Source organism: Microchirus variegatus, assembly GCF_963457635.1.
Source record: "Microchirus variegatus genome assembly, chromosome: 20".
Taxonomy (NCBI): Eukaryota; Metazoa; Chordata; class Actinopteri; order Pleuronectiformes; family Soleidae; genus Microchirus; species Microchirus variegatus.
The window spans coordinates 10,364,404-10,386,903 of record NC_139821.1 but is presented as its reverse complement, the minus strand read 5'-3'; the positions used below and the strand labels follow the sequence as shown (position 1 = coordinate 10,386,903).

Below are 22,500 nucleotides of genomic sequence, written 5' to 3'. Positions count from 1 at the left end.
CAGCTTGTTAAATGTGAATATTTGCTTAATTTCTTTGCTCCATATAACAAAGAAATCATTAAAAGTGAATGATTTTAGTTCGCGGACAAAACAAGACATTCGAGAACATTTTTAAAAATTTTCTGACATTAATGGACCAAGCGATTACTCAGTTAATCGAGACGATAATCGACGGATTTATCGATTATGAAAATAATGGTGAGTTGCCGCTCGAGATGCAATTGAAAGCCGAAAGTATGCAGACTGCAGTCCCGTTTCACACATCACGTCTGTGTTGCACCTCTCTATCCATTTAGTTTCAGCATCTATATCTGATGCATGCTGTGTCACAAACACAAAAAAACATCCTGTTCCTGTCGTGACATATTTGCAGCATTTACAGATGTAAAGAGGAGTCCTGGTATTTAGTTGAGTGCAGTGTTTTAAATGTGTGTTTTATGATCTTAAATGACAAACTCAGTGGAAAATATAATGGCAGGAGATACACACTGGGTGTGAATGACAAACACGCACTGACAAAGCAAATCAGTGCTGAAAGATCCGCTGGAAAACAGGCCAGCAGAGCGTAATGGCCCTTTAAAAAGTCCCTCCTCAAATCTCAATGAGTTCCACATACACCTTTCAGCACATTTGTATTCATATGCAACTCTCATTCGTCTTTTTGTCTCTTCCATTTATTTGACATTGCTGAAAATTTAAGCTGAGCATTTCTTTTCTGAGAGCACATTTGGCTGCAGCTCAGACTCTCACACACACACACACCTCACGCTTTAATAGAATCATCATAATCAAAATAAAACTCTCGTCTGCCTGCACCAACAGCACCAACAAAGACGGTCTTTACATGAATAACAGACCTTAAAAGTCTGGCGTTGCCTCTGCGTGTGTGGGTGTGCATTTCTGTCTCTGTCGTGAGTCTGCCGTCTCTTGCTGTTGGAAGTTTGCGATGACTTTACTATAAACACGCCACCGAGGCAGACAGGAACACACAAACTATCAATGTTTTCGCAACTCTCAAAAAGAACATCAATAGGAGCAGGAGCAAAAAGTAAGTTATGCATATTTTCTTCTTAAAAAGAAAGGAAGACGCAGAAAAAGGGTCCGTATTCGGCTCGCGATTGCAGGCTCTCAGCTGTGCTGTCGCTAAATACACCAGACTGTTGAGATTTTAGACATTTCCTTTGCTAAATGTTGCAGATTAACCCACAATTTCAAGATTGTTAAAGGTCACATATTATATCCTATTTCTCCAAGTTAACCTAGTTCCCTGGTGTCCCAATGAATAGGTCTGTGACATGTTTTGGTCAAAATACCATAAGAATGAAGCACCACAGCAGTTCAATCACCCTGCCAAAGCAGCCCTGTTCAGAACACTCGGTATAGTAGTATCTCTTTAAAAAACAAAAGTAAAATGAAACTTAAGGGACAGGAAATGACATCAGCCACAGAGTCTACTGGGAGCTAACAGCAGTTAGCATTTGAAAAAGTCATAATTTGCAGGCTCTAGCAGGCACATTGCCGTCATATATAACATGTATCCACTGGACAGATAAATCCTCTGAGGCTGAAAGTTTGTGTAGGACTCTGTGCTGCACTGTGGAGCCAAGAATAGAACTTTTCGCAGACTTTGCGGACTTCCGGTTTTCGGATACTGTTGCCCTCGCCAGCACTCTCGCGTGTTTGACGGACAAAGCGGAGCTCCTTGAGACAACAATGCCAGGAATTTAGCGCATTCTGACGTCCACATCGCACATTCTCGTGCCTCTTCTTCTGACAGCACTTTGACCAATCAGTGCACGACAGTCTGAGGACGTCACACGTTGTTTATGACATCACTAGTGGAAACACACTGTATGTCACTTAAGCCATTACAATAATAATAATAATAATAATAACAGAACAACAATAAGCCCATTTTGCAGGGGCCATGTTCAGAAACCACACTGTTTGACACTTTACCTGAATGCCAAATTGAATATTTCGATTATTTTGTTCATGAGCGCAATAAACACAAAAATTGTGTCTGTATCCTTCAAACTCACTGCCCCACCTCCCTGACTGGTGCCAGTCAGCCAGACGGTCACACTGACAGGGACCTTTTTCGTTTTCCCCCACATTCACAGTCTGCCAAAAAGGCCATGCATCATCACATGAGGCAACCGCTCTGTGTGCAAACACACAAACAGAAAACACAACGGGTCAGCTACAACGCAGTGAGCTCCGGTGGGAGGTGAACTCTGCCAAATGAAGGTGGGGGGGGGGGGGGGGGGGGGGAGTGTGAGTGTGTGTGTGTGTGTGTGTGTTGAAGGTTAATGGACAGCTTAGTAGAGGTCAATCACACTGCAGCTGGACATAAGCCTTCATGCACGCACACACACACACACACACACACACACACACACACACACACACACACACACACACACACACACACACACACACACACACACACACACACACACACACACACACACACACACACACACACACACACACACACACACACACACACACACACACACACACACACACACACACACACACACACACACACACACACACACACACACACACACACACACACACACACACACACACACACACACACACACACACACACACACACACACACACACACACACACACACACACACACACACACACACACACACACACACACACACACACACACACACACACACACACACACACACACACACACACACACACACACACACAGGGGTTTGAGGAAAATGAGGTGGATGTAAACTGTGTCAAAGGCTACACTGTCAGTTTATTGATAATCATGAACAGTACTTATAGGACTTTGAGAGAAGAGCAATGTAAAGAGTTATAATCACACTTGAGCTGCATCAATTCTGATGGACGGTGAACTTTTCAGTTTACAATTATTTCTTTTTCCAATTTCTATTTTTCAATAACATTTCACTCATAAAGAAATGCAGTCCAACTACTCCAAAACATAACTTAATGACATAACAAAACATCTTAAAAGGCCTTCAGTCTGTGTTGAATGTGTTTTATGAAGTTCGCTGCAATTGAGAATTAAGACAATATGAAACACTGCCTTTGTGTGGTCTACCAAGAAGCAACCACATCACCAAAAAAAAAAAAAACACTTCATCTTTGCTGCCCTTCGATGGTTCTCGATGAGTTTCAGAATTGATTTTAAGATTTCACTGCTTGTTCTGAAAGCCTGGAAAGATTGGGCTGCTGCTGCTTATATCTGTGAAGTGATGAATCCTTTGAAACAAATCTGAAATGAAATGTAAGCTTGTTACTACAGATGACCACACTGTTGCTCTTAAGACTGTCATCCTCTATAATCTCCGATAGCCATTTTTTTATTTTTTTAAATCTATGGATTATTTTGGGCCACACGGTTGCTGTAGTGGTTAGCACTCTTGCATTTGCAGCCAGGAGACCCGGGTTGGAGCCCCGGTCGGAACAAGAGTTTGGAGGACTTTGCATGTTCTCCCCGTGAGTGTGTGGGTTTGCTCCAGGTTCTCCAGTTTCTTCCCACATTCCAAAAAGATGCAATATGGGTATTGGGTAAATTGACACTGTAAATTGACCACAGGTGTGAGAGCGGATGGTTGTTTGTCTCTCTGTGTGACCCTGTGATGGACTGGTGAACTGTCCAGGGTGTACTTAGCCTATGTCAGCTAAGATTGGCACAGCACCACCCACGACCCTCATGTGGAGGATAAAGTGGTAGAAAATGGTTGGGTGTATAATTTGCATTTGTTGTAATAAGCTTTAAATCAGGCCCCGTCCCATTTCTCCCCCTTATAATTTCCACTTGGTTTGGAGTGCCCTCAACCGTAAATTCCCCTCGTTGAGGAAAGTGGCTTCCCTATGGAATTGGGACACCACTATATGCAAATTAGCCTAGTGAACATAACGAACATGCTAACCTACGTCACATGTTGACGACGCTACTGGTGGAGTTAGCTAGTTAGCTAGCTGCTGTCAGTTATTTTCTGACATTAGTGTTCAAAGCTCAAAGGTCCTCTGGATGTATATCAAACCAACATATTCCAACACATTTCAACATTGTAACATGCTTATTTGCGAAAATATACTTACAACGAAATTGTTCCTCTGCAGATGTGGCCGCCATCTTTGTTAAAAAATATCAGCCGGCTCGCTGATCATATTTCCCATGACGCAAAGCATCATGGGAAATTTCATCTTCCACTTCATTTTAAGCTCACTGCATTTTCAGGGTTGATTATAATGCAAAATCACACTTCCCTTTGCCCCCCCCCCCACACACAAGAATGCGCAAAATTTAGGGTTAGGGTCCTTAGGACGGGGCCTATTCTTTTTAAGTGAAAACTTAAAAGAAAGTAACTCACTATTCAAGTCTACTCATCCAACAACCTGAGTGAATCATTTCCATTACATATGTGGTCTACGAGAGAGATGGAGGCTAAAAGCAAACAAAGCATGAAAGTTAAGAAAGAACTGCCACTCGTACAAAATGTGGCACCGCAGGGCTTCAACGCTGCTTCCTCTGTTTATCAGTCAACAGAAAGTGCATCTCTTCATTATCCATTGCAACAATCTAATACTCAATCCTTCCTTCTGTCTAATGGATCAGTCAACTTTCTGGACAAATATGCTTGCGGAATCCATTTGGGGACTTAAATTTAATTTTTCCCCCCTTGCAGTAAATTGATTTCTACTTAGCAGGAGTGCATCAACTTGGAAGAGCAGTCTGGAAACAAACTGTCCTGCTCCCGGCTCAGCAAAAGGTGAACAAACTAAACTGAACTTTCTGACTCAACTTAACTTTGTATGGACTTTTTCTCAACTGGTTTGAAATAAACCATTTATCACTGTGTTTATATATACTATATACTAAGTATTCATGCATTATAAATGATAAATTCAATATTTATTAATGGTTAACTAATGCTAATAGGCTATGTGCACAATGGAACTTCCACCTAACAACTGTGGCTGCTGGTAGACGAATTTGTACAAAAGAAGTACACAACAATGTAGGGTTAACGTTCTGACTGTTTGATTACATAACCATATCTCTTGTATCTGAAATCCACTCATTTTTACTCATAAAATTGACTCTACTACGGGGAAATCACAACGACAACACGACCTACCGGAAGCAGCCCTGCGTACCAGCAGCCACGGTTGATAGGCGGAAGTTCCATTGTGCACGTAGCCTATGGGGTGTACTTACTATAAAGTGTTACCCCCTAAACAGGTACAGCACAACCCAAATATACACTCACAAAAGGTGTCATCTTTCAATTTTTTTTTATCTTGGATCTGATTAAAAAAGAGCAACTTATGTCTGGTTTTCTTGAGTGGTAACAGTGGATCTCTTCATCCCCTGAACTACGCAAGAACGGTACAAACCGAGAAGGGTACAAAATGTTCCAGCGAGACGAGAGATGATTCTAACACTGCAAGCCAATTGAGGTCAAATACAAGTCTGTCTCAAATGAAAAAGAAAATCACATAGTTCTTTCCTCTGGGGCGATTATGCATATTGTTGTAGGTTAACAGTTTAACATAATAATCTCCAAATCTGTCCCTGCCGCCACTGCTTCTCAATATATCTCATCCAACACTTTAGCCTTATCAATATTTCCACAGCCAGTTAGTTTTCCACTCTCCCACTACTTCACATTTAACAGCCACACTCCATTAGCAAATGTACATATCGCCACAGGCTGACATTCTTTCACAAAGCACAAAATCCATTTAATTTCCTCCTTTCTGCTTCGGGCTCGGACACCAAGTGCTCTTTAAACAAATTAAATAAGACGGTATTATTTCTGAAATAACACAGGGTTCAGTCGAATGTGTTTCTGAGGCTGTGGGCAAGGAGCTCCAGAGAAAAAATTGATGGAGGTGGAGCGAGCTATGCAGTCAGCTCTTTTTAATTTCCACACTGGTTAAAAAAAGAGGGGACATGTTTTGACATGGTGGTAAATGAAGGCCACTGGGACACATCTGACCACAGTGGGTAAACCCGTTTCTTATCTTTGTCAGGTAAAGAAAAGCGGAGCTCAAGCATGTCTGCTGGAGGGGAGGGGGTAGGGGGAATCAAATAAGTTGGCGCACACTAGTGAGCAGGAGAAGGGCACAAGGGACACCAGTGGAGTGAAGTTTTATTAGGTGCCTCTGCCAAGGTTATGGAATACCATTGGCTGCGAGTCACAGTGAGTGTGTATGTGTGTGCAAGACGGCGAATAGATTTTCCGAGACTGATCCCTCCCTATCTATTTCTCCACTGGGTCATACCACAGACAGGACCGAAAAAGCAGTCAAGTGTTATGAAACTTCAGATGATTTGAGAGCTTTTGACACCGTGCACACTTTTCACTTTAAGCCAAACCTTGGGTTTACTTTAGGACCTACAAATCGATCGCAATGTCAGGGATTGTGGCCGAGGTAGTCAAAATAGCTCCAAGCGTTATTATTTGAAAGTCCTCTGAACTCAAGTGCCCTCACTGACAAACAGTTAGTTTGTTAAAGGTCCCGAGTGATCATTTAGCAGGCTCTAGCAGGCACATTGCCGTCATATATAACATGTATCCACTGGACAGATGAATCCTCTGAGGCTGGAAGTTTGTGTAGGACTCTGTGCTGCACTGTGGAGTCAAGAATAGAACTTTTCGCTGACTTCCTGTTTTCAGATACCGTTGCCCTCGTCAGCACTCTCGTGTGTGCTGACTGGTTGGGCCTCCAAATCCCAAATATGAGGATTTAAATGATTAAAAAGTGGATTTTGCATAATATAGGACCTTTAAGCTGCGTTTACATTTTGTGGTGGTGAGTCTGGAATTTTTTTTTAACAAAACAGAAAGAAAGTTGAGAAATAAAACTGAATCTGTCTGAAATACTAAGGAAAATGAATGTGTTCTTTGGGAGCTTCAGGGCTTCGGAGGTTGTGTATTTAACAGTATTTATGGCATAAAGACAAATGTGGAATAAAAAAGCGAGCGTACACAAGATAAATTGTAACTTTTCAAGACTTTTAAATACAATGGGGAATACTTTTTTATTACTTGGGACATGGTCATGAAAAAGTAAACCACCAGAGACTATGACCAATGCATTTTAAGCAGTCTGAAGTTTTCTTTTGTCCTTTAAAAAGACAAAAAAGCCAGAGGTAAAGGCAACAGAAAAAATATTTTTGAGGTTAGTCATTTCTAAAGTTTTTTCTGAGGAACCAAAATAACCTGACTTACCAAATAATCTAATATAATAATTCAGGCAGTGCACATGTCTTATGATTTACCTAATAAAGACCTGAAGTGCAGCTACCTTTTAAATTTTAGGGTGAATATTTTAGACTCTACACATTTTGGTAGTAATACATTTTTCAATAACTGTTTTGACATTTTGGCAAATACACTTGTTTCCATTTTTTACTTAGTTGTTAGAGATAGACTTAGAGTTAGTTATTAGACAAATTATCTTAGTTTAGGGTAAAGACTGGAATCAGGGAGACTGAGTTAATACGGGACTGTTTAAGTTATATCAGCATCACTTAAGGTCTGGCATCGTCTTTTCCAAAGTACTACAAATTGATAAACTGTGAAAAAACTTTGTAAGGATAATTTCTAAATGTCACTCATATTGGTATTGGGCTTTTTTTCCTGTCTACTTCTGTATCGGTTTGGTTTTTTTTGTAGTTCTTGCTACTTTTCACAATCCCCATGTGCCTCTGTTGCCTCCTCTTTTCTTTAGTTTTATCTCTGCAGGGAAGAAGAGGTGCTCGAGCTGTAATCAATACAGGTCACAGGCAAGCTGTGCTTTGCAACCCCCCGCTTTACAAATGTACTCTGGACGCAAATGGTATTGTTAATGTTGTCAAATACATAGTTTAATAATGACAAAAGTGACCTGTGGTGGTATGAAACAATAAGAGGAAGGAAGTGAGAGATACAGTGACCTTTAGAACATACGTACCCATCATCGCTTACACTCTGCACAGATGCACGGCAATATGGTGCATCGTGTTGTGGATTGTTGCTTGTATGTGAAAACAAGCAACAATCCAAAAACAAGTGCCCAACAGACCGTGATTTCTGAAAATATGTACATCATTCAAGCTGCTCATGACTCAAGCTGTTGGTCGCACTGTTGTTGGTTGTAAGTCGTTATCCCCAGGCGAGGAGTCACCAGTTGGATCACGTTACGCACACAAGAGCACACAGATGATCCACTGGTGCTAATTGCAAGAGTAACGGGATGCTATTACCAGCCGTTACCAGTTTTCGACAAATAAATAAAAGCTTAAGTTGCACAACACCTAATGCTATCAGAGGACATCTGGGTTATTAGGGATAGGTTGACTTCACCTGCTCCTCCAAGCAACTGTATATCTGTCACAGTGTCGGAGTAAATGTTATACCATGGATACTATCACAATTACACAACAGATATTGTACCATGGACTTCTCCTGCAACATTCTTTCAGCTGTGACCACAGTGGATCACCCGCACATTTCTTTGGCAGAGATTTTTACACCGGATGACCTTCTTGACGCAACCGGCCCATATATCCGGGCACGGAAAGGCAAGTAGCATTAAGGGCCTTGCCTAGGGGCCCATACTGAGTGTAAGCTGACCTTGCCCTGACCAGGATTTGTACCCCAGCCTTCCACACCAAGGCCTGTGGACTATACCACTGAGCTATCCCAGCTGCTCCCGCAACATTATTGTATTATGAGATTTTGATATTTCATCCAAACCATTATTTTCATAATCTATTAATCTGGCGATTATATTCTCGATTAACCGAGTAATCATTTGGTGCATAAAATGCCCTTTAAAAAGGTAAAAAAAGTTGATCAGTGTCCGTCAAACCTGGAAAAGACGATGTTCTCGAATGTCGTGTTTTGTCCACAAACCAAAATGATTCAGTTTAATGATTTCGTGGTTATATGGAGCAAAGAAATGACGAAAATATTCACATTTAAGAAACTGAAACAATCAGAATCGAGTAATTGTTTCAGCTCCATTGCATACCACACATAAACCTATATTATTAGATTGGTATAGCCATCCATATACAAGCCTATTTACTGAGAGAAGACAAGACACCCAAAAACACAGACAAACACAAAAGCATACAAACAATGCACTAAATTAGTAAGAGTGACCTCCTCTTCCCTCCTCTCCCCTGAGCATAGCTCCAAACACTGTAGCCAGTGTTTCTCGATTTCATAGAGTGCTATGAGCCATCACTTCACGAGAGTGCTAAACAAAGCAGTCGTTAATGGTTAAAGCACCCAGTAGGTGCCCACCACAAAGAAAAAACACAAACACAGTCACACACACACACACACACTCCTTTAATGACATCTTTTCTGCGGCACATTAGGTATTGTGCGGTAATTAATGGAAGAGTCATGGCGCTCAAAAAGCCAGTGTTCTCTCTGCAGACTAGGAGCTGTATTCCACAACAATGGCTTAATGAGTAAACACACGGCGCCTCTCATGAATAAATTATTTGTGCCTCGCAATTAATTTCCCCTACTGAAGTTTGAAGAAAAAAAAGAGGAGCAGGACTGTTACCAGTCTTCATAAATCAAAAAAGGGAGGGGGTACGGCGATATAACATGACAGCAACTTTGTGTATTTGTGTGTGTGTATGTTTGTGCGTGTGCCCGAGATCATCTGTAGTGTGTTTATTTGTGCAATTTTATCAGTGTGCAATTGTGTGGATTTGATTAATCTGTGTTTATGAGGGTTTATGAATGAGGTCACATGGGAGGGGGGGGTTTCGGCATCCTTTAGTATTTAAAGGGGACATATTTTGCAGAATCTCGCGGAGCTCTGCTTTGTCTGTAAAACACACGAGAGTGCTGGCGAGGGCAACGGTATCCGAAAACAGGAAGTCCGCAAAAAGTTCTATTCTTGGCTCCACAGTCCTACACAAACTTCCAGCCTCAGAGGATTTATCTGTCCAGTGGATACATGTTATATATGACGGCAATGTGCCTGCTGGAGTCTGCAAATTATCACTTTTCCAAATGCTAACTGCTGTTAGCTCCCAGTAGCCTGTGTGGCTGATGTCATTTCCTGTCCCTTAAGTTTCGTTTTACATTTTTTTAAGGTGGACCGAAAGATACTACTATACCGTGCGTTCAGAACAGGGCTGTTTTGGCAGGGTGATTGAACTGCTGTGGTGCTTCATGCTTAAGGTATTTTGACCAAAGCATGTCACAGACAAGTTCATTAGGACAACAGGGAACTAGGTTAACTTAAAAGAAATAGATATAATATGACCCCTTTAAGTGCTTTTGTGAGTGTTTCAGTATTCAACACAGTTTAGGAATCGTTTGGCCACACTGGTGTTTGAATGTATAGTTTGTGTACTTACTGAAAGGAGTTTCCATGTGATCGGCCGGACCTGTCTTGGAATTCCAGACCAGCTGAGTTTCCGTAGCTCCTCTGTAAAAAAAAAAAAGAAGACAGAAAGTAAATTTAAGAGTTGTTTTTTTTGATCCCCCCTCAAACAAAGACATGGCTTCTAATTTGGAGCATTATATAATAAAGTCTTCGGGTGCAGCACATCCTCTCATACACGTCCATTGCCTTTGTTTTTAAGGGTTAAGAAAGCAGCTGTCATCTATCATGGCCTCTGTCTCGTGATACGTATCATTTGATGAGGATGTGGCAAATACCCACGCCTTGTGCACACAGTGATGCTGATAATTACTTTATTACTATAATACAAGATAATATACTTATTATTAAGTAAGATGGTTCAACTTTCCAATGTAATTGTATGTATTACTATGCAGGGGAAGATAACATAGTATATACTCAGTCATCTGTTACTCAAACTAACAAGTACAGAAGTCCAAAGACACAAATTTATCCCAAAAAAAAGTTTTTTCGGGGGAAAAGTGAGTTCTTTTTATTTAACCATTGAACCAATTTTCGAGTCTGTCAACTTGTCATCCAACCATATCCTCACTATCTTAACTTCCCTTCTCATCTGTCTGTCTTTTTTCTCCCTTGACTGAAATTACATGATGGGATAGAAGTGGATTATTGACTACGTTCTCCTCGGGCTGAGTAGCGGAGCCGGTGGGCTGTAATGTAAAATAAATGTGATGGAGAAGTGCAAATTGAAGTTTTAAATTGGAAGAGAGTCATTCCCTTTGGGTCTAAGAAGACCCAGAAAATATAGCTGAAAGCTACGAAGTGCTACAGATTACATTCAAAGCATGCCTATCTCCCCTCTCTCTCTCTCTCTCTGAAACACAGACATCCACAGAAGAAGAGGACAGTTGGGTGCGAGGATTAGCAACGATATAGGAGACAATGCTTTTGTCTTGTGGTATGTAGCAACCCGTGTCTTCTGTTTCATCTCATTTTAAGTCAACGGAATGTAAAAAGCAGACTAGGAAAAAGGTGTAGGATCTCATTTCAAGAAGAGATCATATTCATAAATAGAAGACAAAGGCCATTGTTTATTGTCTCACGGCCTCTATAAGACCTTTGCTCAAGGCCTTGCCCAAATGTCCACACCCAGTGCCACAGATCGTGTTTTTGGCTATGACGTAGTGGCCCCGTTACACATTTTAGATAATGTGAATTGTTGCCGAGTGACCTTATCTACCTTCACGAAGGAGGTCAGGTTATTGAAGATGACTGTGTTCTTCAGCACTGTTTTTTTTATTATTTTAAAGGAGCCTGAGGATCCTGGATGAGTTCTCACTGACATTAACTCATCCATTATTCACAGAGAGGTCTCCCTCTCTTTTCTTAGGCCCTTCAACTCTACAAACCTCCCATTAGCATTCAATGAAACGAGCTGCCACTGACAAACTGAGACAAATATAAACCCACAATGGAAATTTCTTCACTTGTAATTGCACTGCCACTGTTTTACCTGCATTCCAAGAATGGAGGGGGAGAGGCAAAATTGATTTCTGTGCAAATTAAATGGCACTGTCCTTTCTGGAGGTTAAAAAAAAGGAAAGAAAGCGAAAACGTAACAAATGTACCTAATGAATAAGCCAAATTCTTTGACTCTCATTCCAGGCACTGGCCTAAAATTGATAAGCCCTTCACAGAGAGTGAACAGTATTGATTAGTGCTGCCAAATGACTCTGCCTTGACTGTTCTTCAAGGCAAATGCAATGAAGAGTCAGTGACAGATAGCAGAATAGGAAACAGCAATCACCGAAACAGGAATGGGCTAAGTCCATTGGCTAAATTGAGTGAAACGCATTAGAGCTTGTTCAACTGATGGGAGAAGCTATTTATTCCCTATAGTTCCTGTGCATCTTCCACTTAAAAGTTCTCTCTTACCCTGTCCCCTGTGACTTTAATTATATAGAAATCCAATACAGTGATCTAGTGCCCAGCATGGCTCTGTTGGTTTGGAGGCTGTCAGACGACCACAGTATGGGAAGGTTTCGATTACCCCCAAGGCCTACTATGCAGTAGTTAACTGCACTTAAAACAAAGATTTAAAAAACTCTCTCAGACATGACAAAGGTAACAAAAGTAAAAGGTACTGCAGGTGGATTCTCTCTGACTCTGCTTACAGCAAGTGGAGGGCAGTGTATGGACATACAGTATGTGCATCTGCTTATGATGTACTGTATGCAATGGCATTTAGTCTTGACACTTGCCATCTTGAGTGTGATGATGTCTAATAAAGGCCTTGATGTCGATTTAACTGAAAGAATAAATGCAAGCCTTTCTAGGACAAAAAAAGGGAAGCCCACACTTTTACAGTTTGTATTCAAACTGAAAAACAAGATCAAGGGGGCTAACAATTGGGGGGGTGGACATACTGTCTGAAGTAATTTCTCCATGGTCCAGTGGAGGGCGTTGTGAGCAAATGGCCTCTTGGACGAGCAGAAAAATAACACAGCGATGTTAAGTAGTTTTGCTGTAGAAATGGAGGACGCAAGCAAACCGCAATGGCCTCCTATGTGGACAATCGCAACAACAAAGCATCTGAAAAGTCACAGTACAGTATTATTAGTTCTACACACCAAAGACAACAAAAGAAATGGACAAATGGACAAAGCCGTTAGTCCAACGAATCACAGACGAGCTGCACAACAAGTGATCAGCCTCATGTGACTATTAGCCAAGTGATGTCATCATGTTTAGGTGTGTGCGTGTGCATGTGCATGTGCGTGTGCGTGTGCGTGTGCGCGTGTGCGTGTGCGTGTGCGTGTGCGTGTGCGTGTGCGCCTGGGTGATATCTGAAAATATTTGAGAGGAAAATCGTGTCACATTATTTTCATTCAAGCATGATTTGGGGAAAAAGTGCCAGCCTGACTGCACTGGAGTTGCTGCCAGTCCCATTGTGGTTTCTCAGCTCATGAAACACCTAGTAATGAGTTGTGACTGTTGATTGCCTCAACAAAGTTGTGGATTTTATGTATTTTTTTATGTCACAGCTCCCCATTTTCTGAATCTCTGTAGCCAAACCTACACAACTGAACCACAAGGCCACTCACAGTGACATCTGCTTTTTAACACGTGTAGAGTGGGGCAGCTGAAGAGCAGTTATAGAGAATTCATTTAAGTCTAAACGGGTGAAATCGTTATCCTGTGTGCACCTCTACATTCATTACGCTCCTAACAGCGAGTCAAGAGTGTCTCTCCTCATGCCTTGCACCCTTTGAACCTTCATTTGCACTGTCAGACAAAGAAATTAGTCCATGAATCTTTTGGACTCGGGCTTAATTAAACTATGTTATATTTCCCCTACCTGGCATTAATCTCACCGTAGGGGGGATACAGAGGAGGGGTGATGAAGAAGGAACATGGGGCACAACTTGGCTAATGGTCTCATCCTCATGCTGCAGCGATCTCACCTCTGGTCAGAGGTTTTGTAAGAATGGTTTTGTGGACGAATGAACGTGTGCACTGAAGAGGCTCCTTGTGTGGGCAAATGTGTAAATGTGTGCAAAGGGCAAGGAGCAAATATTTACTTGGCACCATGTGGCCAGCAGTAGCAAATGTGCACGTTATGCCCATAGATCAAACTGTTTGCAGTAAACCACAGACACAGCCTTTTCTCCCTCGCTATATTCCAAACTCTCTACAGCAGAGAGTCGGGCAGACCACTGCAAAATCCACAGTTTGATGACCAAGACCTACAGTTTGACGAGAAGAGCACCGATACTCTGCAGTGGGAGAGTGCATTGTGAATTGCACTAGGATAAATAATGTCTCACCATACTCTTCCAGTTTCACACATTGTAATTAGTCCCAGACTAAAAAGGCTGCTTTGAGAAAAGATCTCCTCATGGAAACACATAATCCATAATCCATCTGTGAAATAAATTCTGTGGTGACGCTTTATTCTAATGCAAATACGCTCTCAAAGGAAAACGCATCTATTCCACTTTCTCCTAAACGCTCACTACGGTATACAGCAGCACTCGTCGGAGCACTAATTCCTCAGAAATAATTTCTGTGGAATACGAGTCCATTTCCCATGGTGGGCAGAGACAGAGAGAGGGCGATGTGAGCATAGCCGACACTCGGGCTAAATTGCAGATGTCATTTCATTAGTGAAAGCCGAGCTCATCTCTCAGAAAACATATCTGACTCTCTAGGGCCTGCCTTGTGCATTCTAAATGAGAGGCAGTCAAGTCCTTGCATCTTAGGAATAAATTAAAGGCATTCTATAACATTTAATAAAAAAAGAAAAAATGTCTCACAGTGTGACGATAAAGGATTCTGCAACTGTCCCCCCATTACTTTCAGTGAATAAAGATAACACAAATATGTCACTCTCCCTACATGCAGTAATCTGTGCGTCGAAAACTCTGCTAATTAAAAAATGATCAGACCATTTCTTCAACAACATTTCTTCTGTGTATAAAACAATTCTGCATAAAACAATTCTGCAGCAACTCATTAAGCCAAACTCTGGTTAGAGTCAATTCACCAGGTAATTATTTAAAATTATACATATGCACATGGGTACATGAGACAACACAATGTTCCTAATGGGACCGATAGAGTATCACATAATTTTGCACATGCATTAAAATTGGTGTGATCACGAACGAGGATGTTAAACATGCTGGTAAGCACAGACCTCCGGGGGAATTAGTCGGGAGGAATCTCTTTTCCTACCCAGCATGAAAACACCTGTAACATCAACAATGTGCAACTCAAGGGCAGCCGCCGCTAGTCTTCCCTCTGCATGTGTCTACTGTATTCCATTATGCATGAACTTACAGGGGTGCACTTTGTCTTGGCTGGAGTTAAGCTGAGGACAACAGGGGGTGATTAGGACACCGTGTACCTTCTGTTGAACACCCACAACAGCTGTTCTGATGTGGGACCCTCATAGGTAATGAATGCTCAATGACTCTTGAAATGTTAAGGGGGCAAAATATAACTAAATATCATAATTTAGATTCATTAAAACTTATTTAACCAGGCAATAAAAGCAAAGGAATTGCTCAGCCATAGAGTAGTTTAAAATGAAAGGAAGGGGGGCACAACACAATGTGGAAATTCCCATTGCAGTCACTCATGTACCTTTGCCTACAGCAGCGTTGGTGGGCCAGATGGGGATTGGGTGTCTTCATAAAGGCCACCTCAAGTGTAGAGTACTTGCTGAGAGCAGAGAATGTGTCTTATTCACCTTTCTGGCCCAGATTCTCTCGGCCTGCATGGGGATTTGGACCACTTACATGTGGGTCACAGCACCATTTCTTTAACATTTCAGCTACATGGACACACTTGCAGTAGTCAAGGCCTAAACTGACAGATAAAGTGAAACAGGAACTTGGTTCTGACAATTATTGATTTTTTTTTCAAATGTATAAAAGCATTAAAAATCATCATGGATTAATCTGGAAATAGTTTTGATTGATTTGTGTTTCCCAAAACTCAAAATGCTGATGTTTTCAAATGCCTCGTTTTGTCCACAAACGTTTTTTTGGTTGTTTTTTTTTTTTTACATATGATGCAAAACAAAACATAAAATATTCACTTTTAAGATTAAATCATTAGTCGATGAAAAACCCAGCCTTGGAATAAAGACTAACTATAAGGTGGGTCTTTTCTATTTAAGTCCAACTGTAGCTCTGGTCTTATGGATATATAGACAATCAAAGCAGTGATGCAAGTACTCCTGCTGCCATGCTGGCAAATTTTCATGGTAGCTGTAGTGCTTTGTTTATATGATGACAAATGAACAGCTTCTAAACTTAACTACCTGGTGGAGTGGATGCCAAGTTGCCCTTAAATGTGAAAAATAAATAACTCCAAGAATTAATTAAAATGTTCAACGATGAATGAGGGGCAGGATGTGATGATAGGACTCTATCTTGCTAATGTTAATGGATGTACGGAGGATCCTTTAAGAATTTAAATTAGATTATTATCCTCACTGTACATAAATGGTGCATCTAAAGAGATGTGCCACCATGCATACACTGATAATGGATTGTTTGCCTCCTGAGTGGACTACAACAACAAGGCTAGAAAAGCTTTTGGAGGCGAGTGAGGGCTCTTACTACAAAGATGTGTTTATGTGGGATTTTGAATGTAATTTTAACTGTCTACCTGCCTGTCATTGAGTCTGCCTACCTATTTGCATGGTTGTCTATGAAGGAGCCAGCAAGAAGAACAGAAGATTGTGGAGAAGGCAGAAGGTGCTGTCAGTCATTGCTGGCTGAACAAGGAGCTGATGGGAGCAGGAGAGAAGATGGTTGGCGGGCCGGAGCCATGCACTATTCAGGCAGCATTCAGACGGAGCGCGACCACTGGGGCAAAACACCACAACGTTCTCGGCAACACACACTTTGACACACGTGAATACCGCACACACCTGCCAAAGCTCAGGTTCATATTGAAGAACAGGATTTGCCTCAGCACTGTAGAACCTCCACTCCATTTCCACCAAGTGACACAGTGCAGTTTAGCTCGCCACAGTGCGGCTTTGAGTGATAAACCTAGATGTTGATGTGACACAGTGTGTGTAGGTCAGATGATGGCAGCTGCATGAGCTACCTAAAGACTATAAGATCACACTAGGACACAGTAAGCCAAAGGTAACAATAAAGGACATTTTGTGTTCTTTCCACCAAACTTTTGAGAGAAGGCAACAAGTGGTGATTATCTGTTGACCAGTCAATAGACTGCAGTGTGTCTAGGTCCACCCTTTAGGAGCCTGACCACTGTTCTTGGTACTCCAGTGGAAGGGTGCTAAAAACTGGTGTGGTACAGATCAATTATTTTGGTACCTTCCCAACATTTGATCATGAAGATGCATATAATTGCGTAACTGAACTGAAACTACTTGGTGGAAACATGCTTAGCAGTAAGGTTTTCAAAGGTTTCAAAAGGGAAGAAACAAGAAATTGCGTTCAGACTTTTGAACACAGAGGAAAAAATACAGCGACACCTAATCCGTAACACCTTGGACAATATTACAATGGTAAAAAGCAGATGAATGCTATTCCTTCTTGAACTGGGACAATCGGTGTCATCTGAAACCATTTGGCCAGCGTCAGGAAGACAATACAGTCAAGACAGATACCTTTATCATGCAGTGTATTAAAAAGTTAAGCTCCCCTCCTATAAACCTTGAATACTGTAAGAGAGTCCCGAACGGTCCAACTCATCTAGAGGACAAAGTGATGGCGCCGGGGAGCAGACGGCTCATAAACTAATGGGACTCTTGTAAAGAGATACTCCCCTCTGGATTATACCTGCTCGGGAGGCCTGATGGATGGCCCAGATGGCTGGGAGAGGACACCAAGCATAGATGAGTGAACAGGTGTGAGAATGTGTGTGTGTACGTGTGGGAAAGCGCTATAATAAGGACTTGTAAAGTCAATTCCATGGAGACCGCCTTGCTTTAAATGGATTTAGATGAAACAAGCTCTAAAATATTTGACCTAGTGACTTTTTAAACATGCTTTTATTTTTAATTTCTGCTACACTATTTTTGCTGGTCGTGCTTATATTGGGAGGAATATTCGTTTATATTATACCTTTTTTTTTTGAAAAAATAAACATTATTGAACAAAACTATTGTATTCAAATTTGCTATCAATGGTAGTAAAATTTACTACCATTTACTACCATTTACTACCACTATATAATTTCAAACCATTAAATGGTTTGAAATTATATAGTGCTTTTCGAGCCTTGATGAATTCACTCTGCCATTTACACATTCACTCACAGTTTCACACAGCGGATTTATGTGCAGCACATTTACCGTCACTCATCTTTCATACCCATTCACACACTGCTGACACAGCCATCAGGAGCAACGTGGGGTTAAGTGTCTTGCCCAAGGACACATTGGCATGTAGACTAGCAGATCCCGAAACCTTCCAAAAAAGGCATGCTGAAACATTTTTGAATACCTCTGTTGTTCAATTGACTGAAAATTCAGCCCATGCAAAACGTCCATTGGTGTTTTACAAATTCTCGAATATCTCCGTGAACAGAATAGTTGCCCATTGATTAATCAATTTACTATCACTAAAATGTATTGTAATAGTAATAGATTAACAATTCAGAGACTAACACAATAACCTAGCTTGATCTGTTAGTTTCGAGTCCTATGGTGTAGAAAATCCGATCAGTTTTAAGTGATTCATATTTTATATATCTCATGTTAACATTACCTCAACATAAACAAGGTTATAACTGACTTCCAGTTTGATGCTAGTTTGTAGCAGGAAGTGGGTGGGAGTTACAAAGCACCCTGGGAAAAAAACAACCGGACAGATGACTATATTATTACACACATAATCTTGTAATACCATTTAGACAAACTTCAGTGAATTGATGAAAAACAGACCTCGGGCTATAAGTCAATAAATCACAAAATGTGCACAATGAGTTGTAAGGTTATAGTGGAAATGTTGCCAGTGGACACACAATCAGCAGTTTCTGGCGGCCGGTCGAGAACAGATGTGAACTGTACGGGCTGAGGTGTGTTCAGTCAAGCTTCTCTTACAGGTTCACATGGAAGGACAACATGGTGTAACGTATGAATAAACTAAACCAGGCAACCTGGGATGCTTCTGACACAAAAGACAGCTGGTGGTTAGACCAACCTTATTAAGTCAGGTGTTTTGCCTGGGGACATGCTCCAAGGCAGTGCACACGCCAACACTCATGTGCACATATTACATATATACCCCTGACTGTTGGCATGGTTGCAGTGCGAGAAAGACACAGTGGAGTACACTTCTTAAAGCAGAAGAAGTGAAATTACAAAATGCTGAGATTTTAAGATTCAGCATTCTCACTGTATCTAAAAATAAGTCGCATATTATCCAGAAAACAACATACAGCGCACTTTCTCTCCTCTGTAGCTTTCCGCAAATGCATTTTATTGATGTTTCAAATAAGAAACCTTGCACTGAGACTTTACAAGGTAAAAAAAATGGACCAGCCCAAGATTTGACTTACCATGACAAACTAATGTTACATTATCTCTTCTCTGCACGCTCCGAAAAAGAGTCGCACACTAAAATTTGCTACACAGAGGCATTAGGACTTCAGTTGAATTACATCAACTACGTTGATAGCAGGCTATTAACTTAGCAAACAGTGCTGATGGTAAGCCTGTCATATGGTGGCTGCTGTGTAACAGGATTGCACATTGTAGCACTTGAGTTGCAGAGAGTAAAGCAAGCAACGCATGGCAAAAAAAAAAAGAAGCAGGCCTGCCACAGCTGCTGCAGAGAAGAAGATGGCAGAAGAGGAGAAGCTGTACTGTGATGCAGGTGCTGGTGGTGGATGTGTAACAAAGAGCTGCAGCACCCCCAACAGAGTGTGGAGGCATACCGGCAGGAACCAATGTAATGAAAGAAGTGCAACTGCATAGTCTTGTAATGTGGGCATTTTTTGTTGTTTCTTTGTTCTTAGTCATCTGTTTCTTCATAATTCCTAGAAATTATAATTTTTTTTTTAATGGTTTCAATGTTCAGCATGCGTTTACCTAAGAGTTCACATGTGACGTGATCCTCCTACATGACCACAAAGAGAGCAAACAAAGAGGAAAAAAAGAGGAAGACGAGTCACAAAAGAGGAGAAGTACTGATGAAAAGGGGAAGGATAAATTGTCATGAGCAGAGAAAGAAGGATCATTGCCATAGCAACAGCAGTATTTCTGTGATCCAGCATCCACTAACTGCTTGATGTCAGATGCCAGCTATTCGTCTTCAACTCTAATAAAAATAAAACGATATGCAGAAAGTCTGTAAAAAACCTGGCGTTGTTGCTTATCAAAGTGCAAGTGGCTCGCAAGCAACTGAAAATATGAATAGCTATAACAAGATATGGAAAATATGACAGACTATCTTGACAAAAATGTCATCCTGGGTGGACCCCAGAGGGCCAAGACTGCTGTGTCAAGCTGAACTAAACTGACAGCACTTTTAACTATAAACTATTCACTGTTGTTTATTTAGCCTGAGGGACTAGAAGGCTGGCATATTAGCTTCCTTGGCGAGCCGGTGACATGGGGCTGTCTCAAAAAGAGCGCTAAGCTTCATTCACTGTTGACAACCTTATTTCACTAATTCCGCAAAATAATGAAGGAGAGCACCTGTGGTTTTTTTTTTTTTTTTTTTTACAAGCTCATCACATAATTGAAAACAAAATGAGAAACCCCTGATCTGGGTAGGGGGAAACAATGGCCCAGTTGAGGTAATGAGCCCTTTTGTGTGTTCAAGTTTATTTATCGACGGGCTCTACGAATGATGCGTGTCAATACCGAGGTCTGTACAAATTGCCGATATCGAATGAGGTGTTGAGCAGCGTTTCATTTCATTCCTGACGAGCTAATCAATGTCGTTTTACATGTTGTTCGGTTTGATTTGAATTTTCGACAAATGATTAACTGGCAGCTCTGTATGGATAAATGTGATACGAGACTGAAACTTTGTTGAAGTTCTCTGCAGTCAAACACATCAGCATGTGCACATGTGTAAATAGATTTTGCTGCAACACAGGAGGAGGGTTTGGATCCAGATCCAAATTCGAGAATTTTGCATCAAAAACATGTTTTTATATAAGAATTAAAAACAAAACTATTCATATTTTTAACCGATTATGACTGATGTGAAGGCGCCATATGTAAGAATGTGGCCAAAAACAGTTATTACATTCAAATTCAAAATACTGTGGCTAGTCGTATCCGCCTCTACCTCCACCCCGTCCCCTCCAGACTCGAGGTTGCCAGAGCGGTTGGTGTATCCTCCGTCAGCAACGAGTGAGGAGCGACTATGACAAGTATTTTATTATAAATGTGTGGCTCTAAGACAAACAATTCTCTTCTCTCAGTAAAGATCGAGATGTATTATAATTTATGGTAACGTTAGCTGTTGACTAGGGATGACTGGGATGGGCATATCAGATGGAATAACGTTATGCATGATAATTGACAGAAATGCCCTTTCAGTTTTGCCTTGCCTTTTTTAATGTGAATATTTTGGCTGCACTGTTGTTGTTGGTGAGTTCAGTAAGTCATGAATATTATTCCTGGTTCTCTGTGACATATTAGGAGGATTTTACGGCCAGTTGCTTTAGATTTATTACATAATGCACCATTAGTGCCAAAATGTAATGCTATATTGTTATCAAATGCTACAAAATTGAGTGTTAAACCACCAGGGCTACTTTTATCCATCCATCATCTACCGCTTTATCCTCCAACCAGAGGGTCGCGGGGGGCTACTTTTATGATTTGCTTAAAAATGTCATAGTGATTATGCTGTGACACAGCAAACTCACCAAATTCACTCAATATTGTATAAGTACATTGTTCTGATATCTGGTACTTCATGTAAAAAGCGTCATCTTTCGACATTTAAACACAGCGCCAAGTGCAGCAATAACACGAAGCGAAACTGAGAAACTGGATCGAGTTGCTATAACAGTCAGTTTTCCTTCCTCCTCAGTTTCCCCCAGCTGAAAGAACTCCCTCCTCTCTGACCGCACAGTGGGTGCTGTGTTCAGGTTCATGCAACAGACAGGCTCGCCTCAGGACATCAGGAATAATTAGGCGAGATCAACCGGACATCAATCACCCTACTCTCGCACGTGCACGGGTCATCACCTTCTACATGACCTTACATGCTAAACAGGCCGCTGTCACAACCTGTCGCAAGGCTCGGCAGAGAGAGAAGGAAACGAGAGGGGGGGGGGGAGAGAGGGAGTTAAAGAGACAGAGAGAAACTGACAGTGCTGTTAGAGATCTGAATGCATTGCATAGGTGATCGTGAAGGAAAGTCGGACAGGTAGAAAAACTGAAATGATGTTGACAAGTAAAAGGAAAAGGAGGAGAAATCAGGTGAGTGAAGCTGCCTTCACTTTAGCCCACTGCAGGTTTTTTTTTTTTAGAGTGGTGTCAGCAAAGTTTTAAAACAGCTCAGACATGAAAAATTAAACTTCATGCTTCCAACACCTACAACTCAACGTACTGAAGCTCCAATGCTATGGTATGGTATGAGC

The 22,500-nt window shown here is 41.3% G+C and overlaps 1 protein-coding gene across 1 annotated transcript in view; it reads right to left on the bottom strand.

Moving 5' to 3' along the window:
• Positions 1-22,500, bottom strand: part of tbc1d22a (TBC1 domain family, member 22a) — a gene marked incomplete at both ends in the record, with an annotated part of 131,828 nt that overhangs the window by 98,231 nt on the left and 11,097 nt on the right. Inside the window, one exon of the mRNA XM_083907262.1 lies at positions 10,394-10,464. Within this exon, the coding sequence (XP_083763388.1) occupies positions 10,394-10,464 (71 nt within the window). The remainder of the gene's footprint in view (positions 1-10,393; positions 10,465-22,500) is intronic.